The following is a 22,102-nucleotide window of genomic DNA, read 5'->3' on the forward strand; positions in this document are numbered from 1 at the left end:
GAGTTGCGTATAATACACAAGTACCCATTTTCATTATAGAAGAAGGATAAAAACAGAAAGAGTTATTTCTAGTTATGTATCTTGGAACCTTGTTAGATGCTGGACCACCGTTTTAAACTGTTATCCAAAGTCTAGACTCTAAAATTAAGGATATCAGAAGCTAAATCGGTTCTAATTATATTAAGCTAAATTGGCCCTAAAGGCTGCTAATTACTTTTGCTCTAAGGGTATGCACGATTTTAATTTAGCCACCCAGAATTGGGGAAAAATATATTCCAGACGTTCGGCCGGTCAATTCAAAACTGAGCAACAAAACTAATGCTAGAAATGAAGGCTAAGATGAAATGCTAGAAATGAAGGCTAAGATGAAATGCTAAAATAAATGAGTTGCTAGAATGGAAGGCTAGAATACAATGATGAAACAAATGAACTGCTCATAAGTAATGCTAGAAATAAAGGCTAGAATACAGTGATGAAGCGATGAAGTACTAGAAAATAATGCTAGAAATAAAGGCTGGAATTCAGCGTTGAAATGTGTGAAGTGCTAAAAATTAAGGCTAGAATATAATATTGAAATGGATGAAGTACTAGAAAATAATGCTAGGAATAAAGGCTGGAATACAATGCTAAAATGAATAAAGTGCTAGAAATGAAGGCTAAAATGCAATGCTAGGAATGAAGATTAGAAATACGATGCTAAAAATAATGAAGTGCTAGAAATGAAGGCTAGAATAAAATGCTGAAAAGAATGAAGTGCTAGGAAGCATGGGCGTAGGCAGCATATTGTATAGGGGGGGAGCAGTCGATAGTGTGATGGAGTTTTATCAACTGTTTTTTCCAAACCATCTGCCTTTTCAGCCATATCTAATGTAAATTTGAAGGTCTAGGGGGGGGGGGGCAGCTGCCCCCTCCCTACGCCCATGCTAGGAAGTACTACTAAAGTTGAATTTGAAGAACCATGTGTATACCTCACCTTTTAGGGATATAATGAAAGAAAGCTCGAGATGGCTAGGCGAGATGGACAGACGATAAATCTCCAAAAGTAGGCTAGTATTTTCTGACCATACATCTGGGACCAAATAAAAAAACAAATTGTCTTCAAAAGGGTGGAAAGAGGTCATAGAAAGGATTTAAAGAAAATTGGCATTTCACGGTAGGAATGACGAAAGGTGAAGCTTTAAACAGGTTTGGGTGGAGAAGTATGTGTAGCTGTGTTGGCCTGAGGTGAGTTGGTTCTAGTAGCAGTATGGGCATGTAGGTTCGAACTCCAAAGTTGCAGATATATGATATTTTATAAGCTTAAGAGAAAACCGAATTGAGAATATAATTTTCAATTCGGCCCCCAGGGCATAACTTATAATCCTTCCTCTGAGGGTTGTGGGGGAGTGTCTCCTCAAAAATATATTTTCTATCTGGAAATCAACTACGCTGAACAAAATGGCTATCTCAAAATTTTTATTGGATGTGTGGTGGAATGATGGGCGGGGGGGGGGGCTAGTTGCCCTCTAATCACTTTTAACTATTTAAAAGGGCACTAGCCCTTGGAATTTCCAATCGAGTGAGCTTTTTTGAAGTTTCTACGACAACACGTTCTTTAAAAACCTTATATGCCCCCAGGGCATAACTTAAAGCCCTTGCCCTGAGGGCTCTGGGGGAATATCCTCCTCAAAAACATATTTTCTATCTGGAAATCAACTCCGCTGAACAAAATGGCTATCTCAAAATTTTGATTGGATATAATGGGGGAATGATGGAGGGGGCTAGTTGCCCTCCAATCACTTTCGACGATTAAAAAGGTTGCCCTCCAACTAAAGTTGCCCTCCAATTTCCAATCGAATGAGCCCTTTTCGAAGTTTCTACGACAAATTCTTCGATACGAAGTGACCGGGTATGGAGAAGAAAAAAACAAAAAAAACACACATTGTGCCCACATCGTTCTTTACTTAGGCAGCGCTAGCGCGCTGCCTATGATAGCGACCACACTCGAGAAGTGAAGTTAGGTTAATCATAATGAAATATACCAAAATATGATGAAAATATAATACTTTAGTAACAAAATTATGGAAACTACAACAGAGAATTATGGAAAGCACCGCACTATATTAAAAACCTAACCTCACCCCAAGTATTGTGGTTACTGCGCTAATCGAAACAGCTGCAACAACCCAAAAGGCGTCGTGTTATGCAGTATAATTATTTTTACAGGAATGCGGGAAAACGGAAAAATTGGTTTCATTTTTTTTTTTTTTTTTGATTGCTGTTATTAATGACGAATTATTTGTACAAGGAAGTTTTTTAGACTATTCAAGACACCGCAAAAATGATTTTGGCTTAAGGTTTTCCACTGCAATCTATGTTTGTGAATCAATAAAGGGAATATACTGTACTTCGAAAAAAAAACAACTCTTAAATGTTTCTTGGATCCGGCTTTAAATCTGAGTTTTACAAAATTGTAATGTAAGATATTTTAAATAAACTTAGAGAGCCTCTTTGGGGGCTCTCTATACAGCTCACTCATAGTGATTGAAAAGCTGCACGTTGCATATAAGAAATTTTACAGGGTAATGGAAAAACCGATTGGTCATCGATTTTAAAAAACCGATGTAAACCCGGTAGTGGAAAGTGGGCAACCCCTCGACAAAAACTGAAAAGTATGTTTCAAGTTTCCTGACTGTCATTCACTACCAAAAAGATGAACCTTTCTCAGGTCTATAAAATACGGTTGAAAGAATTTCGATGTCAAATATAAATTCCCCAAGTATTTTTGTTCTCAACGAACGATGTATAACATATTTTATGAAAAATTAAGCTGATACACTAAATAAGATGGAAAACAGCAGATTAAATCTCAATTCATGTCAATTCACAAACATCTAGGAGAAAAATCTATATTTAAGAACTCTAGGAAAGGGCATTTTTAGAGGCAAAATCTATGATACTTTTCAATGGCAAATACCAAAAAGGTGCACTCTTTTACGTAAAATCCCTCCAAAAAGGTATTTTTCAAATATTGGGGGAATATAGGGGGAGCTTGCCCTCCCCCCTCAATTGAAGCCACGGCTAAATATAGGACTTGGTTAGCTTCAGAGGATGTGCTTTAAGTCCAATTTGACAAAGCATGGTATATGTTCGACTTACCTACAACGACAATAAAGTCAAGAGATCAATCTCAGCCGAGAAAAGCCTCCACCTCGGAACGAGACTTGTTCTCTAGCTTAGTTTGAGCCAATCAATTTTTTCTTAGAATTTTCCGATTGGACGAAAAATTATATGACAAATTCTGATTGGCTCAAAAAACGCTAGCTAAACCTTGGTATCTTAAAATTTCATTGTGAATGGACCTTATCTGTAAACGTACTGAATATCTCGCTAAATTAAAAAAAACAACATGTGATTCGTTTGCTTTTTGATCACATTGAAGCAAAAATTTTAAAGATGAAAAATGAAACAGGGATGTCTATCAGCGTTGCTAACGCTTCAAACTAAACTGTACCAGTTTTCCGACTAAAATTGTACCGCGAGTGATTGATTTGTACCATCTTAAAAACAGGTTAAAAATTTACCGTAACAAAAAGAAAATTTTCGATAAAATAGAAGTTGAACATATATCTGATTCAGAGAGGAGCATTAAAGCCCAAATGTACCGAAAAATTTGTATTGTACCAACAGATTACCAACTGTGCCATATTCAACCAGGACCTATAAATTTTACCAATAAAAGTGCAATTGTACCGCGTTGGCAACGCTGATTTGGACCTTTACAACTCCGAAAGTAAAAAACTCACCTTTGTGCTCACCGTGATTGAACTATCACAGAGAATTGCTGAATCCAAATAGAATAATATAAATTGATGCAGTGTTAAGAAACTTTACCTGAGCTGATCTGTGTCTAGCTAACTGCTACATTTTGATTTTAGATTTCCTCCTTTTTAGATGTTCTCCTTCGTTGATTAGCATTTTGTTGATAGTATATGTAATACGTTCGTTACGTATCTTACTTACTATACGTAAATGGAAGACAAGGAAAGAGGGCAGAATATCAGCCTGACGTGACATTAGTTTGTGCAATGCTGGTTTTTTTTTATTGGTGAATTTGTGAATAGTTTAGAATTTTCTGTTGGGGGATGTTGCTGAAATTAGCTCCATCACTTGGAAGTCAGAGCTAAATAGATACAGACTGTAAGAATCGAAGATCAGGGAAGGGGTGGTAAATCTGGATGTCTATGAGCAGAAGAAACGTCTCTGGAGAGCACTATCTAAAGATTCTCTAACCAGTGCTACGATGAGTAGGTTTAAACCAACCAAGGTCAGGTAACGCTGTTGAGTTAACCACACAGACAAGGGTTAGGTCTTCTCCCATCCGAGATAATTTTTTTGCGATTGTATGTAGAAGTACTATAAATATCGGCTTTAGGGTTGCCAAAGAGATATTTTAGTGTGTTTTTGACAATCTTTGAGCTTGGCTGGTACCAGGTTACTTTAGAGCCACTCTGAAAGAAGCGACCCTTTTGGAATTTTTATTTCAATTCAAACTTTCGTTAATCTTGATTTTTGGTAGTCTTAAGGAAAACTAGGCTTGCAAGTTGAAGTTTTGTATTTTCCCATTTTGTATATTCATATTTGTATTTCCTCGACAGCAGATTTTACTATTTTCCAGCCAGAGGCCCTGAAGGTGTCTGCTTGGAATAATTTTGTTGTTTTAATAATTTAAATTCGAAATATTGGTAATATTGTTTGATCTGCATGAAAAAACGTGTGATCACCTCTGCAGGATAGCACAGTAATACACATTAATGCGCATTGTGTAATCTCAGCTTTAGCTATACTCTTCTGTATTGATAGTTCATAGCATAGTTCATGTCAGGGTTGCCACCACGATCAGTCCCTAAAGTACTATAGTTGCCCAAATTTGTGTGCTACACAACGATTTTCGGTGCTACAGTAAAAAAAAATTGCCTTTAATAACGCTATAAATAGTGCTAAAATAACACTTTCGTGCAACAGATGGCAACCCTGAGTACGTGCTACATATAATGAAATAGTGCTAAAATAGCGTTTTAGTGCTAAAGGTGGTAACCCTGCTTGGGGCTGATGCTCGCGTGACAGTTTGCAATAAAATTGTGGACATCGGAGGTATTAGGAAGTGCAAAGCACTTTGATTTGCTTAGTCATTTGCTGCAAATAGTTTCCGTTTTTGGCGCAGAAAATAGGCAAAAAATAGGCCTCTCTTATTCAAAGCGTCATTTTTGTTTCGTCAAGAATGTGACACATTTATGTACGGAACTTGTGATGTTTATTGTGTCATTATTTGAGAAATATAATAATTCTCTTGTCATAACAAATTTGATATGTGATTTAATTGAATGCATAAATATTTGGATAACATACTTGTTTGGTCGCCATTTTCATATTTGTGTGGAAACTGCCAAGTAAGAAGACATTTTCCACGTAGTAGGCTACCTTAAATAACGTATTCTTTTCCGTAGCTAATATAACTGTTACTTATAAATTCAAAATTTCTTTTGGAATTAGTAGACAGAGAAGACTTTGCCACCTTCATTGGAAATTTATTTTATATTTAGGCAAGATTAAAGAAGAAAATTTACATATCAAGACTTTGAAAGAACCATGTTAGTGAACTCGGTACTTTCCCATTATATGGGTCTTTCTAAAAACTCAAGTTTGCTTAATGCTAATGAAATAAAATGAAATAGGATGAATATATAATAGTTTAGAAACAAATTAGGGCTATATATAAGCACTTTAGGGGGGTGGGGGGTAAAGCATAGTATATATTAAATACGTAAACTAACCTAACCTAGGTACCTTCCCCCCCCTAAACCCAAAAAAGCTACAGTTTAACATCGTATACGCAATGAAAACCACGCTATTATTGCCTACACTTAAGCGGTGAACACGTCAAAAACGGGTTTTATCATTGCCTACTCTACAGCGGTTAAACCTAGAGGCCCGTATAATGGTAAAGTATCGTGAACTCTTTCAGAAAAATCTAGTGAATGACCCGGGAGTTACTTATTTTGTGAATGACCCGGATGTTAATTATTTTGTTTTATATAAATTTATTAGTTTTAACTTTAATACTTTAGTATTTTTATTAATGACGATCGCTATAGCCTATATGTGACCGAAACATCTAGACTTTCGTATCTATTTTCGCTGTCTAAATAAATGGACTTATCCCCATTTGAACGTTTATTTGTTCTAGTAAGAAAAAATTTCTTTGCTCTAAGGCCAATTCCCATTCAATGCCTTTTTTAAATCTTCATATGCTCTAAATACTTCTAAAACTGGAAATATTGGACATATTATTGAGCCCGCATGAACAAGTGTTTTACGGCTCGAAAAATCCCATTATGTTATGCATCATGTAATCCAACCATTGGGTATGAAACCCCAAGTAACGCGAAGAGGCATCAACGTCCATTTTCTAGAGGAACACTTAGTGTCCCTTTTCTGCTCATTTTGGCAATTTGGTCAAAAAATTTGGGTAAGCCTGCTGGAATTCACCATCCCAAATTAATCCTTTTGCTTGAATAGTCGTCTTATATGTCTCTGTTTACGTATTCTATTAAGATAAAGACATCTGCCCTCTGGTATCGGAAATTATTTCGCAAATTTTTACAAATCTTTAACATAAAAAGCCTTTTGTATAAAATTTCTAGCTATCACCATTCCAGTATTTAACTAAGCGGGAAAGCCTTATCTCTATTTCCTGATGCTTTGTCGGCGAGTCGTACTCCCATGTATTATCCTCTTTATTGCCAAATCTGTTCGAGGTGCTAAGATTTATATCTTCGCTAAAAATATACAAACTATGGGATCAAGGCTCACCGATTCAATTTGTCAAAGTATATCGTGTGATATTTTGGGAACTTGTGGGTTGTACATAGGTATACAATGTTAAAAAAACAATATGGATATAAAAATTAATGCATGTAAAATAAATGATATAAAATAGAACAAACAATATGTATAAAATAAACATGTATAAATATAAAAGATTGAGAGACGCTATTTGGAGAAGGATTAGGGAGGCATTGCCATCTATCAGTTTTCAAATTAGCAGCAAACTCTCTAAAAGGGCTGCTTTATTAATAGATGGGAAAATTTGAGGCCAGCAGGATATATTTTAGTCGAAGTATGCAGTTATGTAGGAATCAAGTTTTGGGGGAGGGATCTCATAAAAATAAAAAAAATGGATGAAATTTATAGAAATTATGGGAATTACAAAAATTTGATGTTTAGTAGGGTAGCAAAGCTTCCCTGGGTGTGTGCTTGCTTTAGTCTCACTTTAGGTTGCGCGAAGTTGTATCCCTAACTATTGCATTATTTAAACATTTGAATATATGGGCCTGATAACAATGTCTGGATGTACCTTGGTCTTTTTTCCTTGATCACTTAAAGTATTTTCTGAAATCAAAAAAATGGTTGGAGAAAAGTAAGTTCTGGGGAAGATTGTGAGATTCCGACAATATCCAAATCCAGTATTTTGACTTCAGTATTAGAATTGTCTCTATGTGTACATGTCTGTTAGCTCATATGAAGAGCACGAATGAAATTCTTTATACCCTCTTAATCAAAACATTTTACACAAATCAACTACTTTCCGTTACCCAAAAGGCTTATTACCCAAGAGTCTATAGTTTATTATTATAAATAAACAATAGACTCTTGTAAGTGAACTATAAATCTACGTAATTTAGTCGAAAAATTGGTGTAACGATTACAATCTAATGCATTTATAAGCGCCTTTAACATGGGAAAAACACTTATAATTGAATTATAAATTTAGTATTTTAAAAAAGGGGGAAACTAATAAGGGAAACTTGATAAGTAAATCAAAACGGAGAAACTTAGAGAAGTATCTTTAATATTATAATATTTACTTGAAAATTAAATCAAAACTGGGAAACTTAGGAAAATATCTATAGAATTTCCAAGGGCGTACAAAGTTTGACCCCCCTTTCCCCCCAAAAAAGAAGAAGAACAACAGCAATTAGGACCACTATAACGGTGCGATGACATTTCAAGAAACGAATGTCACTTGTTTTTTCTTTTTCAAACGTTCATCACTCTAAAAACGAAAAAAAAAATGAGTTTAACTATTACTATCTACGCTTTTAGTTTGACAGACAACTAAAACCTGTCATTTTTTCAGGACCCACAAGACGTTGCAGCCTTCATACAACGAGTAGAGAAAAGCATTCGACGATCCAATGCTCACCTCAATTTAGCTGATAATATAGTGCTGCTTCAGGAATTGGTAAACTCCCTTTATGATGTCGATAATGGCTGTAATCAAAACTGTGATCTGTCAGACAATGACCATAGTGAGGAGAATTTAAAATCCGTCATGACCCAAACAACTCCTCTTAGCCTATCCAGAGAATCAAGTGAAGACGATAATGGAAGTAATAATTCACTACAAAGGAGTGTTGATAGTAATCCAAGTGCAGTTGAAAGTGGCATCGGCACAAACTCACCACCATGCCTCCTCGGTAACAAAAACATCGTTAGTGATAGTAGTGATGACAACAGTGATGAAGCTCAATGGAAAAGTGTGAGAAGAAGGCAATCTGGAAAAAGAATGTCAGGGAGAAGAAGAGAAGCCTGGCATAAAGTTGAGGAGCCTATTGTGACACATAAGCCTCCTCCGCATAAAGTGGCACCAATTATTCTACAGAGTTTCAGCCCATCACCTGCCTCTTCAAGCTGCCCAATAGATTCTGGAGGATCAGGTGGAAGTGCGTGTAATACTTTGGATAGTGTTAAAGATGATGATGATAAGTTTGGTGAAAAAATTATGTCAGCATCTGCACCAGCACTAAAGTCTACACTTATGGTTCCAACTATGGCCGCATATGTAGACAAGGGCTCGATATCAGCAGCAACAACCCCGTCTGATGGGAATAAAACATTTAAGGTAGGCTACGTCATTGCTTCCTCTTATTTTTTTTGTATTATATACTATTTGTTTTTAAAAGTAATTTTCAGTTTCGTCCTTTTCTAATATGCTAAATTCCATATGTGTTTACAATTAGTATACCGATTTTGAACTGTATTTTATTTTACGGTATGAACAATTCTTACTTTATAATATGCAGAAATACTGTAGTTAACACATTTTGAAGGCAATTTCAGTATACTTTACCCCCAACTCCCTAATGTGCAAATATATAGCCCAAATTAAACATTTCCCATGAGTTTTGCCATACGTCACTCTTGTTTCAAGCCGTGTACCCGTAAATTGAATCAACGCCAACAAAGTCATCAAGAAATGGAAAAGACACATGGGAAATATATACTTTGGGCTGGTACTTGTCAAGAATCCGATAAAAACCCGAGAAGGGAAGTTTGGTTAATGCTAGTGAAATAAAACAAAATAGGATGAAAATAAAATAGTTTATGAACAAATTTAGGCTATATATTTGCGCATTAGGGGAGGGGTTAAAGCATAGCATATATTAAATACGTAACTTAACCTGGGTACCTTTTTTGCCCCTAAAACCCCAAAAAACTTAAGTTAAAACATAGTTCCCAGAGTGACAATATCTCACAAGCCAGCGGAAACCGTTTTTTTTCATTGGATCTTTAAAATTCTATAGGCGGTTCTTCTAGTGTGTTTATTGGATTCTTGACATGTAACTTTGGGGTATATATTTTCGCATTGGGGGGGGGTGGGGGTAAAGCATAGTAGAAGCGCCTTCAAGATGTGTTAACTATATTTTTTCTGCATAATATAAAGTAAGAATTGTTTTCTTAACAGTTTACATCCTCAATGGCCCCAATTCTAGGCTTACACACTTAGGACATAGGTTCGGAGTTCCTTCTTGTAAAAGTTATTCCAGAATTAAACTTCGTGTTATACTAATATCCATTTTATAGCGCATGCAAATATTAACAGTGGAATCAATAGCGTATAAATCATATTGGAAATGCAAAAAAGTAGTATTCTTGCCAAATGCAATATGATACTTAATTTTATTCTAGTTTTGAAATTTTCTTGGGAATATTCCATCTTTCTTTTTTTATGGTTAATTAAAAAGGTACAAATCTAGTTGGATGATGTAACTATGTTATCAACGCCAAAAACCATGTCTTTTTTTTTAAGGGTTATTTGATACTGGTACAACTACAAAGTAACCAAATCTTTTTTTTCTTGAATTTTTGAAAAAATGTCACAGTGAGAAGTTTTCTTGTAAGGGATTAAATGTTTGAAAAGTTCTATGGATATCTCCTTTTTCAAATTATTAGTATTCACGGTACTGGTGCATTATACCTAAAACACGGAAAAAGTCAAGTTTGGTTAATGCTAATGAAATAAAATAGGATGAATATATAATAGTTTAGAAACAAATTTTGGCTATATATTTGCACATTAGGGGGGGGGGGGTAAAGCATAGCATATATTAAATACGTAACCTAACCTAGGTACCTCCCCCCAAAACCCCCAAAACAACAGTTTAAATATTGTAAATTCAATGAGAAACCACGCTTAGCGATCAATTTAGATAGCAAATACCCGTTTGACGGGTCTCCATGTCTGCATTCCTTGGACAGTCTAGAGCGCCATGTTAGGTATAATGCACCAGTACCCTATTCACAATGTCTGTAAATTAGAAAAACTGATACTGGTGAACTATTTCTCCTATAATTTTTGGCGTTCATCCCGAAATGACCTTTTTTAACACTGCAATCCTCTGGAATAAAATCCCTTGATTCCCTTAAATTTTTACCCCGCCTTCTGGAAAAATAATATTTCCTCTACTGATAAAAAAATCCTCTAATCTGTGATAATTTCATTCCCCCCGGGAAAATTAGCATTCTCCCTCTGGGAAAGTTATCTGTTTCTCTTAAAAATTTACCCCCTTCCTCGTGAAAAAAAAAAACATTTTCCCATGGTAGAAAGTCATCTGGTCCCTTTACGGTTTTGTTTCTTACCAAAAACAACAAACGCAGCCCTGGAAAATATCTTCGGATCGCCTTAGCATTTTACCTCCCGGAAAATATAACATTCCCCATCCATGAGAAAAATTCCCCAAATTCCTCACAATTTTACCTACCCCAGTGACCCCCTTAAATTTTTACCCCACTTCCTGGAAAAATAGTAGTTTTCCTACTGGAAAAAAGCCTCTAGCCTTTGGCAATCCCCCCCCCCCCAGGAAAATTAACATTGTCCCTCTGAAAAAATCTGATTCACGTAAAAAGTTTATTCCGATTCCGCATGGGAAAAACAAAATTTTCCCATGGTGGAAAATCGTCTGATCCCCTTCAAGTTTTATCCCCTAAGTTAATAACAATACACTCCCCCATGGTAAACACCCTAGAATCCACTTAACATTTAACCTATGGGGAAAATTCCCCATTTGAAAAGTGGCCAACAAATTTCACCCCCTATGAAAAATACCCCGAGAGAAATCTTCAGATTCTCTTAAAATTTTACTCCCTGAGAAAAAAAAATCCCGTCCCAAAGAAAAAACTCTGAAATTTGTAACGCAGTCCCCAGCCGTGCGGCAAAGCAGGGTTGTAACGTCGTTCTATTCTGTCACTTAAATAATATTTAATTTTTATTTGTTTAACCGAACTAAGGACAAATTGACCAACCATGATATATGCAAATCCTATAAACGCCTGCAGCTGTACGATTACTTCAAACCAAAAATTTCTAAAATTGCTAATTATTATTTTGATTTTTCTGCGTTATTTTGATTAGTATATAGGATATAAATATCCAAATTATGGGCGAAACCCTGAAGAACAAGATTTATTGTTCAATTTTTTTCTGATTTCTTCATGTATTTTTTATTTATTTTTAAGTGTTTTTATTTATTATTACTTATTTTTTTATATCGACATTAGAAACAAGATCCGTCGACTTTGTTTTTCAGCTTTCTTTTTTTTATGTGGTAATTTAAATTACTACTTAAATAAAATGTATACCCCCCCCCCCTTTATGCTCAACATTTCACTTAATGTCTCATTTTAGGTGCTTTCACAATGAAATCTGTCTGGGTTTACCCAGCGCTAATTTGAGATAATTTCTTTGGATTTTCTTACTCACTAAAATATTGTGATTGGCTCAAATTAGCGCTAGCTAAATCTACACCCCCCCCCGTTTGCACAACATTTCACTTATTGTCTCATCTGAGGTGCTTTCACAATGAAATCTGTCTGGGTTTAGCCAGCGCTAATTTGAGATAATTTCTTTGGATTTTCTTACTCACTAAAATATTGTGATTGGCTCAAATTAGCAGTGGCGGCTCCCTAGCGTAGTCTAAAGTAGTGTAATTTACTTAATTAACTCAAGTTTGTGTTAATTAAACTTACTCCTAACGCACGTTTACAGGATCAACCTATTTTGCCCCCCCCCCTAAAAAATCCTGAATCCGCCCCTGCAAATTAGCGCTAGCTAAATCTCGATATTAGTGAAATATCATTGTGAATGAGATCTTCTCATACTCTCTGGTTATAGTTTTGCCATGGCAATCCAAAAAACAGTATGCAAAACTCTGTAATAATTGTAATTATAACCCTTACTATAAAATATGCTCCAGAAAGCGTGACTAGTTCAGTCCGCTTTCTATATCATTTTCATGGGTCTTAAGATAACTAAAATTTTCCAATTCTTTTGGAAACCCTTTTCTCGAAACATAGAACTAGTATTAAATTTGTGCTTTGTATATCAAAATTGGGCCTATCGTATTTTTGATGCCAAATATTAACCATACCTAAGCATACTATTACTCTTTAATAACAATTGACAAACTCAAAAAGTTTTTTTTTTTTTCAATTTTCTTGCTCTCCTGAGAAATTTTTACTTCATGCACGTACACAGAAACTGCTTTTTTTGGGGGGAGGGGGTCAATGATAAAAAATAGGGTACTAGTCTAGTAGTTGCCCTTCTCAGAAAGGAACGCTAGAAGATTCTCAAAAAGTACTTTCAAAAATTTAAAATAATTCTATCATTCCTAAAAATGTTTCACTTTACTTTACTCCCCCCTCTCCCCTTATGCGCAAATATATAGCCCAAATTATATATACTCCACTCATTCTCCGTTGCTTGATGTCGTTTGATAATGTTTGTTTCCGTTAGATTTATTCAAGTACATCAGTGCAACGAGAAAATCCATGGAGAACGTATATTTTGTTATACATATTTGCACATAATCGGGGTTGAAGTAAAGTAAAGTGAAACCCTTTTAGAGAGGATATAAGTATTTTAAAATTTTTTTAATTTGTCTTCAGAGTTTATAGTGTCTTATTCTGAGGAGAGTAACTATTACACTAGCACAAAAAAAATAATTCAAACAAGGCTGCAAGCTCCCCCCCCCCTGCGTATATTCCTGTGTATCATACCACGTTTTGAATTACCGCATTCAAGTTGTACTGACTGCACCTTTGATAAATTACAGATTTTTGGAAAAAGAATCGCTAGTTCTTAAAAGGAATCGCTGGTTTTTAAAAGAAATCGCTAGCTCTTAAAAGGAATCACTGGCTGTTAAAAGAATCAATGGGTCTTAAAAGGAATCGCTGGTTTTTAAAAGGAATAACTAGTTCTTAAAAGGAATCGTTGGTTTTTAAAAGAAATCACTGGTTCTTAAAATAAATCACTGGCGCTTAGAAGGAATTACTCGTTCTTAAAAGAAATCACTAGCTCTTAAAAAGAATCACTGGCCCTTAAAAGGAATCACTGGTTCTTAAAAGGAATCGCTGGTTTTTAAAATAAATCGCTAGCTCTTAAAAGGAATCACTGGCTGTTAAAAGAATCAATGGGTCTTAAAAGGAATCGCTGGTTTTTAAAAGGAATAACTAGTTCTTAAAAGGAATCGTTGGTTTTTAAAAGAAATCACTGGTTCTTAAAATAAATCACTGGCGCTTAGAAGGAATTACTCGTTCTTAAAAGAAATCACTAGCTCTTAAAAAGAATCACTGGCCCTTAAAAGGAATCACTGGTTCTTAAAAGGAATCGCTGGTTCTTGAAAGGAATCGTTGATTTTTAAAAGAAATAGCTGATTCTTCAAAGGAATCACTGGCTCTTAAAAGAAATCCCTGACTCTTAAAAGGAATCACTGGTTCCACTATCCCAAATTTTTGGAAGAATGAAGATAGGTTCTCCAAAATCTCTCCGAAAACTAACGTTCGTAAATACAAATGTAAGCACGAGGTCGTTAATTTTCGTAAACATTAATTTTAAGGGATATTTTGGAGAACAACTTTTTCTTTGGGGTAAATTCAGGGAATACCCAAAAATTCAGACATAGTCGAAAAACTAAGAGTTATATGCTCCCAATTATAGCCTTATCAGTTACCAATAAATTGGAAAAGGATTTTCTCAAATGTCGACCTTAATCAAAGAGCTCTCCATTCATAAGATTACAATCTCTTATCAAAAGCAAATATTTTTTCTAAAACTAGACAGATATGCCTTCCATCGAAGTTTATTGAGTCCTGTTATTTATTGACTTCTTCCTTATCATGTTTTAATCGACTGTATTTTACTGTTCTTTTGTGTGAAACATGTTAGGACTTTCACGTTAACAACATGATAAAGCTGCTATTACCACGTCAGCCAGGGGTGCTGTTTTTCGGCTGATGTACACATTTCAAGCCCAAATTGGACGTAGTTTCTAATAAAAACCACATTAAACCCACAGAATGATGTCTGAGCCACACATGGCCATATCCAAGGGGCAGGGGGTTTGACCCCCTCCCCCGAAATGTTTGTCCAAGTCTTAAAAAACGTAACAAAAATGAATATAAATAAAATTTTGATACGTTTTTATTTTTTAGTACCCCCTCCCCCCGAAAAATCCTAGATATGGCCCTGGAGCAATACCATAGTCAGGCCTGTCGACACAAAAGCTAAGATTTATCAGTAGTACGTGTTTTTCTTGATTTTAATGCCATACTTGTGCCACAGACGTGTTAAATTTAAATGGTGAGAAATTGACATGAAAATCTTGTATCAATACTGGTTTATTTCTAACTATTGCCCATTAATACTATATGTTTGTGTGTTGTACCAGATAACTCTTACAGATAGAAAAACTGATATTCTAAGTTTCCATCCTTTAGTATTAAAAAAATGCCAAAAACTTTAACTGTGATTGGTCAGTCACAATTTTACACCTGAAAGCTGAACAACTTACAATATCTGGAGCACCAAAAACCGCATAATCTTTTTATTACTGTATCTGCGAGGCAGATACAATACAAACTTGCAATATCGGAAATGATATCCCCTGATCGAAGCAGGATGTGAATTCCAGCTGGGAACAAAACCGCTTGGTCACATAAACTCGAGTACAATTTATCTAGTGCTTTTCTGTTATATCTTCCCCTGTTGGGCACAATTTTCGGGTAACGCAGTTTCAGCTTCTCTTTAATATCACTCAGTGCCTGGAAGTGAAATAACGTACGCGATTTGCAAATATTGATCCCAAGCCATCGGAAAGATTCGACACATTTTACAGAAAATAAACCGCAATCAAGCGGCGTTGCTGAAAATTTTGAATTTAATACTAAATATTTGCATTTATCAGTGTTAAGGCTCAATCCAATTTCCCCATACAGCCGCGATGCTAGTAGCAGAGACTTCATTAAAGTAAACTTTGACCTGCTAACAAGCAGAAGATCATCCGTATATGCAATATAGGAGACATTTAACAACCCTGAAGAGTAAGAAAACGGTATCTTATTAAGAACATTCAATAAACAAGATTTAAAACTATAAGGTGAAAGCACACCACTCTGACGGATCCCAAATCTACCCGAGATTTTACCAAAGGCTCGGGAACCCTGACTCAACTGAATGGATGAATTCTGGTACTAAAATCGAAGTATAAAAATAACTGAACTATTCGCACCAAAACATACCTGAGAAAACCATGACTGAAAATGACAAACAGTATCGAAAACTTTATATAGGTCGGTACTACCCCATTATCCGGGCATCTCTTAAAAAGTCAAGTTTGATTAATGTTAATGAAATAAAATAAAATAGGATGAATATATAATAGTTTAGGAACAAATTTGGGCTATATATTTGCAAATTAGGGGGGGGGGGTGTAAAGCATTGCATATATTAAATACATAACCTAACCTAACCGCGGTACCCCCCCCCCCTAAAATATAAAAAACCACATGTAATATCTTATACGCAATGAAAACCTTGCTATCATTGCCTGCTCTACAACAGTTAAGCCGTCACAAAACGGGTTTTATCATTGCTTAGTCTATAGTGATTGAGCCGAGAGGCCCGGATAATGGGATAGAACCGATAGGTCTAACGCACAAAAATGAAATTCCATTTGCTTCTTGTAACACTGTTGCAAGTATACGGTGGGCATTCTGGCATCCTATACGCGATTTAAAACCGAACTGATTTGCATCATAATTCACCTTATCTTGAATAAATGGGAGCAATACATATTCAAATAGTTTACAGTGACAGGGCCGTAGGATCCATAATGAAGCGGATCCTTCCCTCGCTTCAGAACAGAGATAACGGTACCACACAGGAAAGAGCCAGGCACTAGTGACCTGCTAACACACGTCTGTAAAAGTAGTTGCAGATGTCCAATAAACTCGGGAGAATCAACTCTTAAATGTTCAACACAAATTTCATCAAAATCACCCGACTTAGATTTTAGTCTTTTAATGCTTTTCACAACAGACTCACCACTAATAGGGATAATATCTTTCTGGCGAAATCCCTATCAATTAAACGTTTTTCTTATTTGGGAGAGTCCTTGGTGGTTTGAGGTTTTTCCAGTGGGACAGAGACCAAACAAAAAATGGGCGTTTTTCTTAGAAGCATTGCCTTCATTTAAATATTATTAGTATTTCCGGGGAAAAGTGTGATGAAGACGTCTTATGAAAGCCTTAATGCCACATAGTTAAATGAAATCGGAAAAAGTAAAATGAGGCGATGTACGATTTTCTAACAGATAATTTATGCCTCCTGTTTCAAAATGTAATTTATCTGAAATACATTTACGATAGTTGCGTTATAACTTACGGGTCCAGAATTTTAAATGTAAGCTTATTACTTTATTTTTCTTCAGTATCACCATTTAAAAAGACCAGAGACCATACTTAAATAGGGCCAGAGAGGCTAAATGCTATTGCACAAATAGTTTATTTTTGTTATTAAGTTATTTTATAGTGTATTGTATCGTGCAGTGCAAAGTACATTTATGAGTAATTGCAGCTGAAATTATAATTTCAGAGACCTTTCTGCCAAGGGGTTGTAGTTGCTGAAATTTTTTTTTGTTCTATATGTAAGGTCTCAGCTAACAGAAACTATCTAGATCTTTAAGACTGCTGCGGTTCTGGTTTCTCTTGCGCCCGGGGCAAAATCTTGATTAAAACCTCCCTCCCCTTCTCCCATAACATTTTCAGCCCTAATTTTAACACAATTTTTATTTACTAACAAAACTATATTGAATTACTAATCAATTCATAATATATTTTTTTCAATTATTTTTGAATTTATTATTTAAGTTATTTCATTTTTTATTTATTATTAATTACTTTTATTTATTATTTAATTATGTTTTATTTTATTTATTAATTAATAATTTATTAATCATTTTAATTATTAACTACGTCCTCTACTTAATAAAAATAAAACTTCAAATATTACAAAATGACAAGGCCGTATCCCGGGGGGGGGGGGTGTTACCCGGTTTGAACCCCCCCCCCGAAATTTTTTACCGACTCGAAAATAAGTCGAAAATTAGTAAAACCTAGGTAAAAATCAGTAAAATTAGTCGAAAACTGAGTCAAAAATTAGTAACCCCCCCCCCCCAAAAGGTCAAAAATTAGTAAAACCCCCCTGAACAAAAATCCTGGATATGGCCCTGCAAAAGGATTATAACCGTTGGATTATTTATTTGAAATTTTGCTACCCTAAAATTCTGCCCGAGGGGTCTCTGTCCTCCCCCTTCTAAATCCGCCTCTGCTTTAAGATTATAATATAGGGCCATACCTTGACGTTTGGTATGACCAACTACAGAAACATATATGTTAGACATTTGACAACTAATAAGTATAGGTTTTTTATTTGTGACGTACTGGAGAGAGGGTCGAAACTATTGGTTCCCTCTCCCATCCACTGGGTACAGCCTTGATATCCTATTTCTGTGTTGTTAAGTGAAGGAAAAGAAATTACATAACTGAAAACTGTATTTTTATGAGATTTGTCGCATATTGAAACTTTTTTAATTCCTAACTTGCCCTTCCCCCATGAAAGCCGTCATCATAGTATCTTAATCCTAGATAGTTAAGTGAAACTGCTTACCAATGATCCGGATTCGAATATATACCCTTGTGAAGTTGGGAACGAACCTGCTTTTACTCCTTTGGTGGCAGTGCGGTGTTTTTCTTCATGCATCGTGTATTTTGGTGGCTCTTGCACGTGAAACAGGCTTTTTCCTTATAAAAAATCTTTTGATGATGTTAAGATACAGCTTTCCTTTGAATTCATTATTTTGCCTTTTCATTTGTGCAATAGGTTGTATATGTCAGTTGCAACAATTTAAAAAAGACCATGCGAGATTGTCTGTCTTAATATATATATATATATATATATATATATATATATATATATATATATATATATATATATATATATATATATATATATATATATATATATATATATATATATATATATATATATATATATATATATATATATATATATATATATATATATATATATATATATATATATATATAAAGAAAAGACTCTCTTTACTGCCCTTTGCCACTAAATATGCAGATTCTATTGGTTTTCTGTTTTTTTTTCTATCTCACGTGTTATCAAGATAAGCAGGAGTTTCTTACTTTTTTTCGAAATACACTTTTCCTCTTTTCTAACTACTAGAATAGTCGGTAAAATAATATTTAAAGTTTTAAATTCTTTATACCCAGAAAAACATGATGGGCCAGAAAAAACAAAAACTTTGTTGAAATTTTTCCGTTCCTATAATATCATATTGCCTAACATAAAGTCTTTTGACTTATCGTAGCTGAACTATGCTAGGGGTTACGCATATACTCCCTAAGAGGCATCGATACAGGCCAGGAGAAATTGAAGTAAGATTGGGTGAAGACTTGGAGGTATTGTTAGTGCTGGATAGGTTGGAACCAGGTATGATGTATAGTCAGAGGTACGGTTGCGAGACACAAACTTAAGAATACCTGCAAAAGGAAGGTTGTGATCGGCTAAGTATTTATGATCCAACGCAAGAAATAGTGGTAAAACGATAAAAAAGTAAAAACGAGGATTATACAAGCCAGTGAAAAATATAGACTAAAATGCAAATATTCCGCTTGACCGTCCTCAGTTCACGATTATAAAATAAAAATTACTAATAAAAATCCAAGGATACTATAAAAAAATTCAAACCTTAAAACAAAACACAACTACAATTTGACGACCCTTTCCATGCAACGGTGAAAGGGTAACTGAATAAAAAAATAAATACAGTATTGAATGGGAATTCGATTTTTTAATTTATACAGAGCATTTTTAAAAACTAAACGCTTTCCAGGTAAAACACCATCACAGATTGGTTAAATTGCAAAATGTGATTTTTTCTATTTAAATAAAAACGATCAGAATTAATTAGTTCATTATAAATGGGACTTCAATAGGTTGCTCCAGTGTCTCTATTGAGAACTACCTTTCGTACTTTTTTTTTTTTATCTCGACTGCCTCCCTGAAAACTTGCATGAGACCTTTAACCTGAGACCTTTTTGAGACCTCTGAATTATCAGAGAAATCAAACTGCTGAATTCTTCTTGTTGAAGAAGAGGCAGATACTTACTCTGTTTTAATGCTGCTTCCTTAAATTATGACATGTTTCATTTTTAATTTCTCGATGTCTCTTTTAGTAGTTTTGGACAAAATTTCAGGTTCTGGTGTCGTTATGTAACTAAACTAGATCCACCACATTTTTGATAAGTGAAAACAAAACGAACGCTGCTTAGAGAAAAACAAGAATCCTAAAACATTAATGTCCGCCGTGCGACATCCTTCATCTCTCTAAGTTTCTGATTTTTTTTCATTAATAAAACTAAGGTATTTAAAATGATCCCTTAAATTTATTTTATAATAAGCATTCGAGGAAAATTTCAGATTGTATGTAGAAAGGAGAGTAACCATGCTAAAGTGTATTCTGAACTGTGTTAGCTAACATCCAGCAAAGGACCCGGAGGCGCTGACTTCCCGTCACCTGCTGTACATCTTGGAACGCAACGTGTGCCATATAGTTCCGCCACGCTTGGCACAGTTTCCAAAACACTTGGCACAGTTCCACCGTGCTTTTCTTGCGCCACCTGATTTCTGAGAGTGAGTGATCCCTCGAAATGACCTTTTCGGGGGTTATAAATCAGTCTAACTTCTTTTATAACTTGGTCGTAGCTGCAAGACGTCCTATAGAAGATTATTAAAAAGCATTATTTGGCATGTTTTCTTAAGTTGGATTTACAGCCCATCATCTGTCTTGTCTATTGGTTAAATCTGTTTTTCTTTATCTTATTAGATTCGCAACAAATTTATAAGTCTCAGGCGCTTTTCAAAATGCTCCATATCCTTTTTCCTCACCTTTAGAAATACTGTGGAAATTGAAGTTTTGACATAAAAATTCGTCAGTCGTTTTATTGAAGGCCTGAAACAATCATTTAAGTACTGATCGTCAATGACAGTCAGAAAACCAGAAACATATTGTTTAGTTTCTCTGTTCTCTTAATAGATTTATGCTACGTAACATAGCGACTTTCAAATTACCATGGCAACCTTATGACAAGCCCCTCCTCTGTTATAGCCCTTGTTATTGAAAGGTCCGTATTTTTTAATTTTTTTTCCAAATTTTTTTTCAACCGTATCTTGAATCACTGAAACAGTCAACAAACTACTGGTCATCAATAACAGTCAGAAGACCATAAAGACTATGTTAAGTTTTTTGCTCCTTTGTTGAATTTATCCTATGCAACATGGCACCCTTCGATTTACCGTGGCCACCTTGTGGCAAGCTCTTCCTCCGTAAACGCCCTTGATATTGAAAGGTCCATATTCTTTTGTTTTAGTATGCCCCCATTTTATAGTCCTTGCTATTGAAAAGTCTATTTTTTCTTGTGATTTCCTCCTGGAAAGCATCATCTAGGCTGGTGAAGACAATCCCAAATTTGGCCAAAAAAGTCTCGCAATTAGGGATCCCGGAATTTCTGAGCTTGATTGTCTCATAATTACTACGTAACCTCCTTGCATAGCATCTTATTTCAAAAAAAAATATTGTGTGTTTTGTCCACATTACCTATCCTTAACTAAGTACGATTTAATAAAGGTCTCAATAAAGTAAAAAAACAACTTCCATGAATATGTAGGTTACCCTTTTTTATCTTGACTTTTAATGTTTTCAGTTGTAATTTATCTAAGCTTTACTCTATAGCCATCAATTAAAAAAAAAAACTGTTTTTCTTCTTTCCTTGTTTTAGGCGGTAGTAAACTTTGTTACTTATTATATTTTGGGTATGTCAACATAAAATAGGAAAGTAAATAGAAGATAATGCATCATTATGTGGTCTGCCTGGCTGTTTTATTCGATTGCAGAGATATGGATGTACCGGTGATCAATGCGAATATTTATGGCTTTAACGAGGCAGATATTCCGATAAACCACCATAAAAATCACCAAAACTCATGTTTTCGCGTTAACTGGGACTATTAGCGTACATGGACATGCAGACGTATATGTATTGTTGCGCTGTTAGTGCTCTAAAATATGCTTCGTATGTACTGATACGAGTTTCTACCATGATATCGAAGCCGGCTTTAAGCATGTTTTTGTGTTAATTTGGACTAAACAACTTGGCAAGATCGATTGTCGGTTGTTGCTGGGCAATTGTCGGTAGAATTACGTTGAAAAAAAAAAAAAAAACTGAGACGATTAAAATCTGAACTACCCCTGGGGTAGTTGAAAATCCAATCAATAAAATTTTTCTGAATACATTGAAGTAAGTTCTTTTTTGTTTTTTATTCTAGTGTTTGGTTTCTTATTCTAATAACTTT

At 35.0% G+C, this 22,102-nt stretch overlaps 1 protein-coding gene across 3 annotated transcripts in view; it reads left to right on the forward strand.

The window, feature by feature from the left end:
• LOC148952434 (rho GTPase-activating protein 7-like) overlaps positions 1-22,102 on the forward strand; it is a 238,533-nt gene that overhangs the window by 107,595 nt on the left and 108,836 nt on the right. For all 3 annotated transcript variants that reach the window (XM_089089878.1, XM_089089879.1, XM_089089880.1), the window contains one exon: positions 8,180-8,944. In XM_089089878.1, coding sequence (XP_088946004.1) covers positions 8,180-8,944 — 765 coding nt within the window. The remainder of the gene's footprint in view (positions 1-8,179; positions 8,945-22,102) is intronic.

This window comes from Artemia sp. Qi Xiang Cuo, chromosome 5 (assembly GCF_049724085.1).
Source record: "Artemia sp. Qi Xiang Cuo chromosome 5, ASM4972408v1, whole genome shotgun sequence".
Classification (NCBI taxonomy): domain Eukaryota; kingdom Metazoa; phylum Arthropoda; class Branchiopoda; order Anostraca; family Artemiidae; genus Artemia; species Artemia sp. Qi Xiang Cuo.